The 13,299-nt window shown below is 40.6% G+C and overlaps 1 protein-coding gene across 2 annotated transcripts in view; it reads right to left on the bottom strand.

Moving 5' to 3' along the window:
* Window positions 1-2,122: 2,122 nt before the first annotated feature.
* The window catches only part of DIS3L2 (DIS3 like 3'-5' exoribonuclease 2), a 230,714-nt gene continuing 219,537 nt past the window's right edge, over window positions 2,123-13,299 (bottom strand). For both annotated transcript variants that reach the window (XM_075268480.1, XM_075268481.1), the window contains 7 exons: window positions 9,172-9,355; window positions 8,799-8,885; window positions 6,415-6,562; window positions 5,012-5,142; window positions 4,738-4,842; window positions 4,540-4,641; window positions 2,123-3,334 (listed from right to left, as the gene is read on the bottom strand). In XM_075268480.1, the coding sequence (XP_075124581.1) occupies window positions 3,236-3,334; window positions 4,540-4,641; window positions 4,738-4,842; window positions 5,012-5,142; window positions 6,415-6,562; window positions 8,799-8,885; window positions 9,172-9,355 (856 nt within the window). In that variant the 3' untranslated portion in view covers window positions 2,123-3,235. The remainder of the gene's footprint in view (window positions 3,335-4,539; window positions 4,642-4,737; window positions 4,843-5,011; window positions 5,143-6,414; window positions 6,563-8,798; window positions 8,886-9,171; window positions 9,356-13,299) is intronic.

The raw sequence follows: 13,299 nt of genomic DNA, 5'->3' as shown, positions 1-13,299 counted from the left end.
TTTAGAACTTTTATTTATTTCATATTTTTATTATATATTTTTAAAGCTTTTTTTTTTTTTTTTTACTATTTTATCCCCCCCCCCCCCCCCCCCCCGGGGCTTGAACCTGCGGTCACTTGATTGCAAGTCCCATAGACGGCAATACAACTGTATTGCCGTCTATGGGACATTCTGTCTATTAGTATTACGGCTGGTCATAGACCCAGCCGCAATACTAATATATAGCAGTGACAGGCTTGGGAGCCTCATTAGACTCCCGGCTGTCACCCGAACAGGTCGGCTCCTGCGATATCGCCGCGCAGGAGCCGGCCTGCATCTTTACAGGTATGGGGGAGGCACAGGTTCGGGGGAGAAGGGGCCACCGATACTGACCCGGCATCCGCTGTACTAGAGAGGCGGATGCCGGTGAGGGATAGACGCCGGGGCCTGAGACATCGCTGCGCTCCTCTGCCCTGCATGAAGCCAGCGGCGGGGGGGACGGAGGAGCGGAATAGCATCGCCCCCTGCCGCTGCTGGCTTCATGCAGGGCAGAGGAGCACAACGATGTCGCAGGCCCCGGCACCTGTAATGGCGTCTATCACTTGCCGGCTTCCGCCTCTCTATTACAGCGGATGCCAGGCGCCACATTCGGCCTATAAGACGCACCCTTCTTTTCCCCCCAAACATGATTACAGTATTAAAAAAAATATTGTAAATTGTATTTAGTGTTTTACTCATTTTACACAATCTGAAAAATTTGTTTTGTGTTGCAATGTTCTGAGAGCCATAACTTTTTATTTTCTTTTCCCCCAATGAGCCAGTTGCAGGCTCGTTCTTTTGAGAGATGAGCCATACTTTATTACCATCACCCTGGGGTACATACGAGTCTCTGATCACTTACCTTCGTGCCATCTTTTATGGTTCAAGGTGATGAAAATTTCATCTCTGGTGGGTTTTTTTTCTTTTTTAAAGTGCTTACTTTGTTTGCTAAATAATGTGTTTTTGTTGTATGGTTTGTTTCAAATGATGTAGGCTTAACATATATTAGCTACCATTTATTTATTTCATATTAAAGAATATGAATGTGTATTTTAATTTGGTGCTTTTTTTTAAACGTTAAAATATCTTTATTTTGCCCCTCTTTCTTAGTCAAATTGGGGGACTAGACTATGCAATCTTCTAATCCCTGATAGAATACATTGTGGTACTAATATACCTCAGTGTTCTGGCTGTCATGGCCTGTTGATAAGGGGGACCTCAACACTAAACAACCACCTTAGACGCTGTGGTCAATGATGGCTGCAGAATCTAAGGGATTAAATATCTGAGATTGGAGTCATCTTCAGCTCTCCTGAGCTGGTGCCATGACAATGCCATACATGTGCAGTGCCCAGCGGTAATGGATCAGTGTAGAATGTTGATCCTTGAATAAAATGCAATTTCCAACAAGTGTAAGAAAAATAAATATTTCACACTCTACAGCACATTGGTCTATGCCACACAGTGGTGGTTTCTGCCCTTATTAGGCTGCTTTCACACGGAGTAACACTCCGCTCATTCTGACTTCAATGGGTTCGGTCTTACGTGCGTATCACATTGAAAGCAATAGTTAAAAAAGCCTCCCATTGAGTTCAATGGGTAGCACGCATAAGACCGAACCCATTGAAGTCAATGGGATTCTGTTTTGCATCGCGCACTCTGACAAGTGTTACATGTCAGAATGAGTTGAGTGTTACTCTGTGTGAAAGCAGCCTTAGGATGCGCTTTGTTTGTAAGTACAACACATGAGCTTACACATTAGGAAGATTTCACACATTACTACTAACATGAATGTGTCAGATTTGCAACTTGCTTGCTATTAGAATTTATTTCAGCCATTTGAGCCTCTCTTATGAAATCAGAATGACAGATCATTGACATGCCTATGGAATGAAGTGATTCAGTGTTCGAGAGTGAAATGCCTCAATGTTTACTACTGAGGTCTCTAAGTCATTATAAAAAATGGTTATATAACCCATAACCAGACAATGTAAGCAAGCGCCGCACATTACTGTTCTAATGCTGTGTTATACAATATACTACACCCCGATGAAGACAGAAAACCCTTCACACAAACAGACACAGAAGAGAAAAATCATAGCAGATTGTTTTATTGGATTGTGGATTACAGATATGAGGAGAAATCAGTTCTACAATATATACTTTACATCAGGTAATAAGCATCTCCTGACATTGTATGGATGCAGAAGTCACAAAGATCATGGGTCTGGTGGTACACGAGCAGTCACATGAACAACATTACCTTTCCAGTTGTGAGACTGCTACTAATAATTTAATAAAAAGTACTATGACAACGTTCCAGCTCCATTATAATCTGCCCATGTCTGGCAAGTCATTGATTTATTCATTTTCATTACATACTGGTAACCAAGCACAGCAAAAATAAAAAATATCAAGGGATGTAAACATTTTGTTAAAATCTGTAGGTAATCCCAAAACAAAAACAAAAAAATTAGAAAAAAAAATGTCTAAAAACAGATGAAATTCCCAAGTTACATCTTTTCTCCCATGTACATTCCATTAATATGACATGGTAAAAGCTTTACTACTAAAAGTAAATCTTAAAAGTCCCAATTGCATACATTATATTGATCCAAAACATCTAAAACTGAAAAAAAAAACCATACTTTTCAAATAATCCCAATTAAAAATCCTATATTGTTTTGTGTCTACCGCTCCTATTCAAATCCACGGGACTGTGGTAATAGACTAATAACACCCTGTGTAGCTTGATAATGTCCCTCTAGTTTTCACTAATACACATTCAGTCAGATAGGAAGCTGTTGGGTATACATATATAGCAATATGACTGCAGAATCTACATAGGGTTTGTTCATAGTGTATTAACACAAACGTATACGAGCTGTAGACACAAAACTATAAGTATTCATATTTAAGACTACTTAAAAAGATGCTTCATTTTATATTTAGATGAACTGGAATTAATGTATGAAATAAAAAAAAATGTAATCCACAATGAAATGTAAACTAAAAATTAACTGGGCAAATAAAATGCAATAAAATAAAATAAAAACACCATATTGTACACTTCATGTCCATCACTGCAAGTTCAAAGAAAGTCAGTCAATTCTTTGCTTTGGGTATTGCACGGATGATATTTAAAAAAAAGCATTGGTTTAGGAGACGTGGTAAGAGACCCCTTGTCACACAATGTCCTGAAGTGTCCTTGTGGGGCTCAGTTTCCAGCCCCAGGTCTTTTTAGAACTGCTGTATACTTCAAAGGCACTTTATCAGACTTCAGAACCACCTCTAGTAGTGTGAAGATGCCAATTACCTGGGAAAGACAGAAAAATGGTCTTTTAAAAGCGATACTTATGTGAGCCCATATAAATCCTCAATACAAACATAGCATATGTTAATATCACATGTCTGAATTGAATGTTGTAAATTCAATAATTGTCAAGTTAACATTTGCTACTAGAGATGAGCGAGTACTATTCGAAACCCATCCCACGCACCCATAGGAATGAATGGACGCAGCCGGCACGCAGGGGGTTAAGAGGCCGGCCACTTCCCTTCATTCCTATGGGTGCATGCTATTTGAAACGGCCATTGCGAATAGTACTCGCTCAGCTCTATTTGCTACATCTGAACATGCCTTTGGCTGCACACAGACATCCTTGACCATATATTTTACAAAGCAGGAGCAGGTGTGGTCCATGTTCTTTACTAGGTTATACAGTACACACATTGCAAAGGAAACCTGTCAGTAGGTCTCCCCACCCAGCTTGGACAATAGGTCTCCGCATATGCAAGTAGACAGACCTGTCAATCATGCAGAGAACACACAAAAGGAGAAGACAAGACACCCATTGAACACTGTTCTTTTAAAACCAAGTTTATAGCACAATAAATAGAGTAGCTCCTTTATTATAGTCCAGTCTACAAAACATAATGAAAGGGAGTATGCATGTTGGATTTAGAAAGAACTATTCCAAGCAGAAAGCTCAATGTGACTTTTTTATGACAAGACAATAAAAGTTACGTCTTGCTTGTGATGTAGGTGAACATAAAGAAGGCTGCAGCCAAGTAAAGACAATTAATTTCCATGTTCCACCCCTAAAGGCACAATTCCCAGTTTCACAAATACTGTAGAACAAGCATAAAACACAAACGCCTCCATACTGAGGACACTATCGCAGTTGTACTTTGTCTATTTTCCACGATGCACGGAGAGCTAAAGGCCAAGGTGAGATAATAAGACCAATGGATTAAAGTCTCCTTTATTAGCACCATGTAAGGTTAGAAATGGAAAATCATTAACTTGTTTATAAGAGTTCAGAAAAGTACAATGTTTTCTGCTGCAGAGCATTGCCTTTGTCCAACACACCGCCACTAAAACAGGCAACTTGTCTACAGCCGATACTTCAAAGCATCAAACACTATTTTTAGTTCTCGACTTCTCCTGTAATAAATCCAACTCAAGTCCCCACCATGGAGAGCTTTTGCCGGAACTTTGCCATAAACAAAGTGGTTTACCTGTTTGACAGGCTCTTCTCCATCATGCTCTGGACTCCATACTAGTGTCAACTCTGGCCTCTTCCCCACCTGTTGGAAATGTGAACTCTGGAGAGGTAGAGCCTAAATATGAGACATACGAGCAGAATATTAGGGGATTGTCAACTCAAGTTCTTTTAAAAAATAAATTTTTTCACATTTAAAAAAAAAACAGCTTACATTACAATAAATTCGCTTTTGAACACCATATCTCAAGACCAAGACGTCAAATGCTTCATTTAAGACCCCCATAACCATGGCTTCAGACTCCAATGGGCCGCACTCCTGCAGAAAATGGGAAAAGCACAGAAAAACATTGCACTAATGGAAAGTATGAAGTAAAATATATTGTCCTTTTAGATTAAGAAAACTGATAAAAGAAATATCTTAATGATACATGCAGAAGAGTGTGTATTACTGCAATGTAATGCAGGATTTGGTCGCCATCTCTCACCTTTACAAATACAGAGAAGAATAGTTCTGCACTCAGTTCCTGCACCCTTTTGGATGCGGTTTTGCGATCATTACAATGGTCTGCCTGTTTCTGTATTGCTTCTTGCGGCAACTGCAGTAGTGGTCCTCGCCCTAAAAACAAGGGGGAAAAAAAAAGGAAATGCTTTAACACGGCTTGTTCTTCATACAACCAGGATCTCTTAGGATGTTTCTATAAGGCACTCTGGGGACGTTCTCCTACATCAGATTAATGTACAGTATCTGATATAAAGACACCAGTTTCTACATGCTGTAGTTTGTATCTGGTGGTTTTGCAGATAGTGATCCAGCAGGAACTACAGATTTCAGCTCTGAAGTCTGCAGTATTTTGAACACACTGTAACTAAGAATTGTATTACAAAAATAAAAAATAAAAAAAAATAGGCAGAGCATTTACAAAGCCACTAAACTTTTCATGTACATCAATGTAAACCATGTTCAAAGGTGAAAATGAAAATATACTACAAGCCATTTATATGCAATATCAACATAAAGGCAACACTACCTTGAAAGAAAAAAAATAAGCCAGTGTGCAGTGTAATTCTACTGAAAAACTTACTGAGATTTATTGTGTGATATGCTCCCCTCCAACACTGACAACCTCTCTGTTCCTCTAATACACATGGTTTCTTATATGATCAGGAAGTCATAACAATATTAGTCTACAGGAGTCATGCTGGGGCTCTTATAGACATGCACAGTCTAACCTCCTACTCATACTGGAAATATTGTATACAGGGACTAAGTCAATGCTCCAGAAGGAAGCACATAACTTTACAATAAAGCTGTCAATAAGTTATTCAGCAACATTGTACTAAACATTCTCCACAGAATATTAATTGGTAAAGTATCTCACAACACTGCGTTATGAATAAGTGGATGTCTTCATTCCCTGTCACAAGGTAGACATATCATATAGCACATAAATCGAGAAAGGCAAAATTCAATAGTGAATATGGCCTCTGAAAAATAAGATACATCCTGTTACTTTTTTTTTTTTTTTTTTTTTATCAATTGAGATACATCCCTTATGTGCTTTAATGATGCTTTTGATCCATAACAGAAGACACGGTGCCTATATGAATTGAACCTAACCCAGAACATAAGTGTAATGACTAGAGATGAGCGAGTACTGTTCGGATCAGCCGATCCGAACAGCACGCTCGCATAGAAATGAATGGACGTAGCCGGCACGCGGGGGGTTAAGCGGCCGGCCGCCGTCAAAGCGGAAGTACCAGGTGCATCCATTCATTTCTATGGAGCGTGCTGTTCGGATCGGCTGATCCGAACAGTACCCGCTCATCTCTAGTAATGACCAGTGAAAAGTGTTACACAATTGCACCTTCCTCATTACAGAGAACTCACCTATGGCAGCAGCAAGAAGCCGGTGAACGATGATGTCAGCATAACGTCTTATGGGAGATGTGAAGTGCGTGTACAAAGGAACATTCAATGCATAATGGTGGAAAAGGGCTTCGTCCTTAAGCATTCCAGTGCAGAAATACACAGCCATCTATTAGAAAGAAAATATGTCTTAAATTAAAGAACATGGCAACATTTTGCTCAGTAACATGCTTTCTGGAGATTATGGCACAAGAGCCATCACAACTATATTTATTTGCTTACTTATATAATACCATCATATTTTGCAACACTTTACAGACAGTGTCTTTACCCAATTTAGGGCTCACACTCACAATCTACATTCCCTATCAGTTTGGCTTTGGAGTGTGAGAAGAAACCAGAATACCCAGAGGAAGCCCATGCAAATACAGAGAGAACATACAAACTCCTTGCAGATGTTGTCTGATTTGAACATCTCCATGTTTGAATGGTGCCAGTACAGAGTTCTTTGAAAAATCGTGCTCCCTTTATTTTAACTTATTCACTGCAGAACATTTAGCCCCAAAACATATTTATATATTTTAAACAAAAGGTTAAATAGGACAAAAAGCACCCAGCAGTGTGTTATACAATTTCTATGGAACATGGCAATACGCTATTTGTGGACGTAAACTGCTGTATGAGTACATGGGGAAGCTAGGAACAGAAAGAGTGCACTTTGGTTATTAGAGGGTAAATTTTGCTGCAGACATCCAACATACCAGTACAACAGAAAATCCAACCATAGCCCTCAAGGAATTTATCAAGGGGTGTTTCATAGATTTTATTAACATTGGGCATTGAAAACATTTTTTGCTTTAGACACAAATTTTTAATATTCACAAGGGATTGAAGGAGAAAATGCACATCGCAATTTGTTATGCAATGTCTCCAGAGTATGGCAGCTTTTGGAGTGACATGAGCTGGGCACAACAGATTGCAAAGTGAAAATTGCATTTCAGTGGCAAAGCTGATGGCACATTATTTTCTGGATAATAAATAATTGCGACACGTGGGTAGACAAATGCTCACTACAACCGGATAAGCCAAACAATCTAAATATGTGCTCCAAAAACAAAACCCCGAGCCTTCCCTTCCCTACCCGGCTGTGACACCAAACAGCAGTATATACCCACATAGGACATTACAGTACCTGGGTAACTCTTCTTTATGTCATATATATGGATATAAACAGCTGTTTGGACACAAAGCAGTGCACAATAGAGTAGTAGAGCTGTGGAGCCTTCAGTCACAGATATAGATGGTCTGTTTTTTGGACACCGTTTGTAGAACACCTAAAGGTGCATGTAAAATAAATCCCACAAAGAGAAACCTTATTTTGAAAGTTATACACCTTAAAGAGGAGTTTGCACTCCTTCCAATAAGTCAGTTCAGAACCCAGCTACCCCAATGCAGCTTTTTATGTTAAAGTGTGTCTGTCCACTATAAACGGTGTCTACACCTAATCACAGTAACTTGTAAAAGAGTCTCCAAATATAACCCCTATTTAGATTTGGAGTGCCATTTTAATGGGCATTGTTATGGAAATGAGTGCAGCTTATAAATAGTGATTTATTTGAAAATATGGCTCCAAAAGGTGAACGGGCATAGTAGGAAAATATAGAACCAAGACACTGATTAGGTATAGAATGAATTTACTGCTGACACACTCCATTTTAACAATTTATATATGTCACAATTTATTTATGCTTTTACATATAATGGGCCTTTCACATCAAGTTTCGATCATCAGTTTAACTGATCAGTTCTGACATTTTAAACCCCCACCTTGGTGATGAACTTTATGGTACAGGAGTTGCAGTAACTCAACCGTTTGGATTATATCAAGACACAGCAATATCAACAAACAATACAAATGAAATCTTCCTACATACAATGGGGGAAGTGGGGTGGGGGGATTGAATTATTTATACTGCTGTCTACACAAAAAATCAATGGGTTGCCAGAGACTATGATACTGAGCTCCACTTACCAGCATGGCCATGTGACATGTTCACTGCTCACATGGACATGCTGCAGCACAGTCCCATTCAATAGAACCAGTGCTGTGCTTGGTAAAGAACAGTGAATACTATGGCCTCAAACAACTTTAATCAATTCCCGCATTGGAGCGTAATACGCTCTTAACCTCTTAATATTGACATATCTTGGAATGTCCCATGCATTAGAAAAGAAATCCTCGCTAGCCAGGTAGCAAGTAGAGAAGAAAAAGGACAGAGTTGGAAATCTCTGGTGCAAATATGGGCGATGTACCCCATAGATATATCACTTCTACATAAGTTATCCCCCCCCCCCTCCTGTATTTCTGGTGTATCTATTGGTCTCAGTATGATGCCAGTGCTTACCTGCATAGGCCTGGAGCACATGTTGGTCAGAACTTCCTTGCGTGCTGTAGAATATTCATCTGCACCAAACTGATCATTTAAGCTTTTCTGTATAGAAAACAAGAGATCAAAGAATCTGCCATTAAATAGAACAATCCTTAGCCCACAAATCATGGATAAAATTATGGTGTCTAACTTGTGAGTGACCATTAATATACATCTTAAAACTGCAATCTGTGGTGAAAAAGTTGCAATAAACCTGGAAACCTCACCAAAAATAAAATATACAATTTTATGATTTCCCATAGAAAATATTGCAGTCACACAATTTTCCAGATTTGGATTGTTGCTGTGGAGCTTTAGGTCTATAGTAGGTATGTAACTTTTTACTTACATGCAAAGTTCCTGAGTTGGTGAAGTCCAGTTTAATTCCCATTTGGTCACAGAATTCAATCAAGTCATTGAGCAATTTGGTCTGTGGCGGAGGGTGTCGACGAAGCAGTGCCAGTTCAGGAAACCTTCGGTAAATTTTATGAGCAGCTGCCATGTTTGCAAGTAACATGAACTCTTCCACCAGCCTAAAAATGAAGCACATTTACAGATGTAAGATATTGTAAACTCTCTCCTTATTTCAGATGATTATTAAAGCAAAGTTGCAAAGACAGCCACATTGCCCAAACCACAGGCAACATAAGATCCTAACAGATTCCATTACACAGTCAGTGGCATAACAAAATCTTGCGGGCCCCAGTGTAAAAGTTTATCCAGGTTCCCGAAACCCCTACTTACAGTGAATTCTTGATAGTGATGGTTGCAGGTGCTGCAGAAGTATCAGATACTTGAAAAGGGTACAGCTTTAGTACCCACAACTGCAGTTATCAAGAATACATTGAGTGAGCAGCGCAGCGCCAGGCGTGTAAAAAGATCATATGCAAGGTCCCAACAGTCTAAGAGATATAATAGTTCAGTTGGGATCCAACATCCAGGGCCCCTGCTGATCAACTCTAAAAATACTATGGTGCTTTTCTGAGCACAGTCACTCCATCATTTACATTACAGAGTATCTGTTTTATAAATCATCATGCAACGTTAATACAGCCTGTAATAGTGGACAGATGCTATATAACAGACTGTGTATAATTAATATGATATATGCCTCACAGTACCTCCCCACACAGTATAATATGCTCCACAGTGGGTCCCTCACATACAGTACAATATGCTCCACAGTAGTTATCCCACACAGTATTATATGCACCCCACAGTGGCCCCATACAGTATAAAATCATCCAAAGAGCCACTTCAGGTGAACACCACATTGCTATTATACTCTGGGGTCTCCACAATAACATCATTATGCAGGCCCACCCAATGTGACTGCTGGTACCCAAAAACAGGCTGAAAGAGCCCTGGACAGGATACTGGAAGTATTCTGAAGCCCAGGAGAAGTACATATTTCTTATTTTTATAGTCACCTGGTCTGGCATGTGGCCGGGCCCCTTCCCATTAACAATATGTATAGCAGTCAAGGAACCAGACTTTCCCTGAAAGACATCATTATGGTCCAGGGCCCTGGCCATCTCCAGCTGGCCCCGTATTCCTCCAGTCCTGGTTGTGACCATTATTCCACTGCACACAGTCTTGTTATACTCTGGAACATTACAGTGTTTCAGAGAACACAATAGATAAAGTTGAGAATGGGTCATGTGAGCAGCCCTTCAACTACTCTATGCCCAAGTAGATTAAAAAGCCTCTCCCATTTAGTCTTCTTTATTAGCTGAAAAGAGATTTAGGGGAGTTTCTTCTCCAGTGAAGGATTCACTCTCTGCTCTAGATAAGTTCCCCGAACTGCACAGCTCCACTACCCATCGCTTCACTGACATCTCCCACTGTCTGGATAGATAACCAAGAGTAACTACAGAGTGAAGCCTCAGCAGGAGAAGCTCTTTTCAGCTAATTTGCAGAATTTCATGAACATAGAGCTACAATGCAGACAAAAAAAAAAAAAAAAAAAAAAAAAAAAGTTACAAGCCGCCCCACAAGGTACTTTCATTACTTTGATACATATTTCCTGATGACAGACTCCCTTTAAACCAGAGCAGACTCCACTGCACTATGATGTTTCAGGCCGATGGGCCATGGACAAGTGTCTGCAGATTATCTCCTAGCCCTAAGGACAGTGTAATCAGATCCTTCTTTCATGGTTATAACCACCACATGTATAACATATATACAACTGCTCCTCTCGGAGTAGACTTGGGTTTAGTACTCTTGTTAGACGTAAGTCCAGGGGAGGCGTTGGCCTTCCGGATGTGCGCCTTTATTATCGCGCTTCGGTTTTGCTTCGTTTGTTTGACTGGCAATTCCGTCGCCAGGATAAGCAGTGGGTGTCCATCGAATTTGACCTGATATCATCCTCGCTCTCCTCTTGGCCATGGATTCCACCACACTTTCGTCCCAAATCCCCTGGCCTTTACGTTCTCCCCTCGCACTTCCTGAAGGTGTGGGATCTGGTCTGCTCTTCTGGTCGCTTGGCCCGTGTTCCGCGCCCTTTGACTCCTCTCTTCGAGAATCCTATGTTCCCCCCTGGGTGTTCAGTGGATCGCTTTCTCTGTTGGGAAAGGGAGAATTGTACTCGTCTTCGGGAGGTGGCGGGCGATTCCCCGTTCCCTCCTTTTGCCCAGTTATCTGGCTCTCACCCTGACTTACGTCTCTCGTGGTTGGAATACGCCCAACTTCAGTCCTTTTTGAAGCGTTCTCATCTTTCTCCTCCGGCCTTAGCCTTAGAATCCTTTGTTGGGCAACGGACCTCCCCCCCTCGTGTTCTCTCACTGTTGTATGATGTTCTCCTTTCGGATGTCACTGCGGGACTCCCCTCCTATGTTGCTGCCTGGAATTCTGATCTTCCTGTGAGTCTGTCATCTGCGGATTGGGACAGGTCCTTCTTGCTTTCTCATAAGATGGCCCTCCCGTGTAGCGCTCAGGAGAGAAATTTTAAAGATACTGTCCCGGTGGTATAGGTGTCCAGTGCTTCTTCATAGGATTTTTCCTGCGGTTTCTGACTTATGTTGGCGCTGTGGCTCCGCTAGGGGTACCATGCTACACATTTGGTGGGATTGTGATGTTCTGCGGCCTTTCTGGGACGCGGTGTTTTCATTGTATTCCACGGTCAGTGGGCGATCTGTGACTGTTTCTCCTCAGCTGGCGCTTCTGTCGGTCATCCCTGGCAAGCTGTCGGCGATTAAGGAGGATCTCCTGAGACATTTTCTTACGGCTGCCAGGGCGGTTATTCCAAGACATTGGCGCAGCTCCACTCCACCCTCCCTGCTTGAGTTCCTCCAGGAGTTTCTTCTTATACAGAGGATGGAGACCTTGGTGGCGGAGGATTCTCCCGCTTATTCCAAGTTTGAACTTCGATGGTGCCCTTGGATTATGTTCCAGGAATCCTCTGCCTTTTCTACTGCCTTCGCTTGAGTGTGACATGGCCGTCTGTTTTCTTCCCCCTTTTTTCTTTTTCTCGCTTTCCCTTTCCTCCACTTCTCGTCCTGGTTCTGTTTGTGTTCTCATCGTCTTTGTCTGGTGTTTGTTTGTTTGTTTCTTGTCTCCCTCCCTATTCCCTTTTCTTCTCCTCGTTGAGCTATTTTTGGTTTATGTGCTGAGGGGTCTTTTCTGGCCTCCCCGCCTATTGATTTATATGCTTTTTCATTGATGCTCGACTTATCTTTTGTTTACTTGTGTTGTATTTTTATTGAAAAATCCTTTAATAAAACCCGTTTAAGCATAACATATATACAACTGTTGTCCAAACAAACCAATCATAGGTGTTTTAAAAGGAGCAGAAACCTATGTAACGTCAAACCAATGAAGCAATGTAGAGAATTTTATTGAAATGCAAAATATCAAGTGCATCAGGGATTTGACCGAACTTCGTGCTTGGATCATGGCTGCCTGTAGGCAAATCTGGTAGACTGCTGGGCAATTGTTTCACTAGATTCTCATAGGTGAGAGTTGTGCATTTTGTTTTTAAAAGAAATTTACTGCGTGTTAAACGTATGAGATTACTTCATGTCCACACTTTGGCATCACTAAAACCTCAAACTTGTCCTGAAGGTATCCAGGTTATACAAATGCATATGAGGAAAGACCAAGTTACAACCAAAAATAAAACTCATATTCCAACATAACCCAAATACTACAGTTCAATGGACATAAATATTACATGGAAGGATGATGAAGCCTCAACACCGAAGAAAATCATTTTTGAGAGACTTCAAGTTGTTTTCTTAGAACTTTATCTTTAAGAAACATTTTTAGTGGTGAATCCCTAAACCTCACGATTCTTAAGATAACATATTACCCATGAGAAATCAGATCATACTTGGATATCATCCATATACAGTATGTCAGTGCACCAGGTGCAAAGTACATACAAGTAGAGATTAAACTAGTGAAGGAGATTTCCATTTTACATTTCATTATCTCATTCTGAGCACATTCGTAAAGATATTTTGGTTCACAAAAT

The sequence above is a fragment of the Leptodactylus fuscus genome, chromosome 3 (genome assembly GCF_031893055.1).
Source record: "Leptodactylus fuscus isolate aLepFus1 chromosome 3, aLepFus1.hap2, whole genome shotgun sequence".
Lineage (NCBI taxonomy): Eukaryota > Metazoa > Chordata > Amphibia > Anura > Leptodactylidae > Leptodactylus > Leptodactylus fuscus.
The sequence above is the reverse complement of the archived record's forward strand: the minus strand, read 5'-3'. Positions and strand labels throughout refer to the sequence as shown.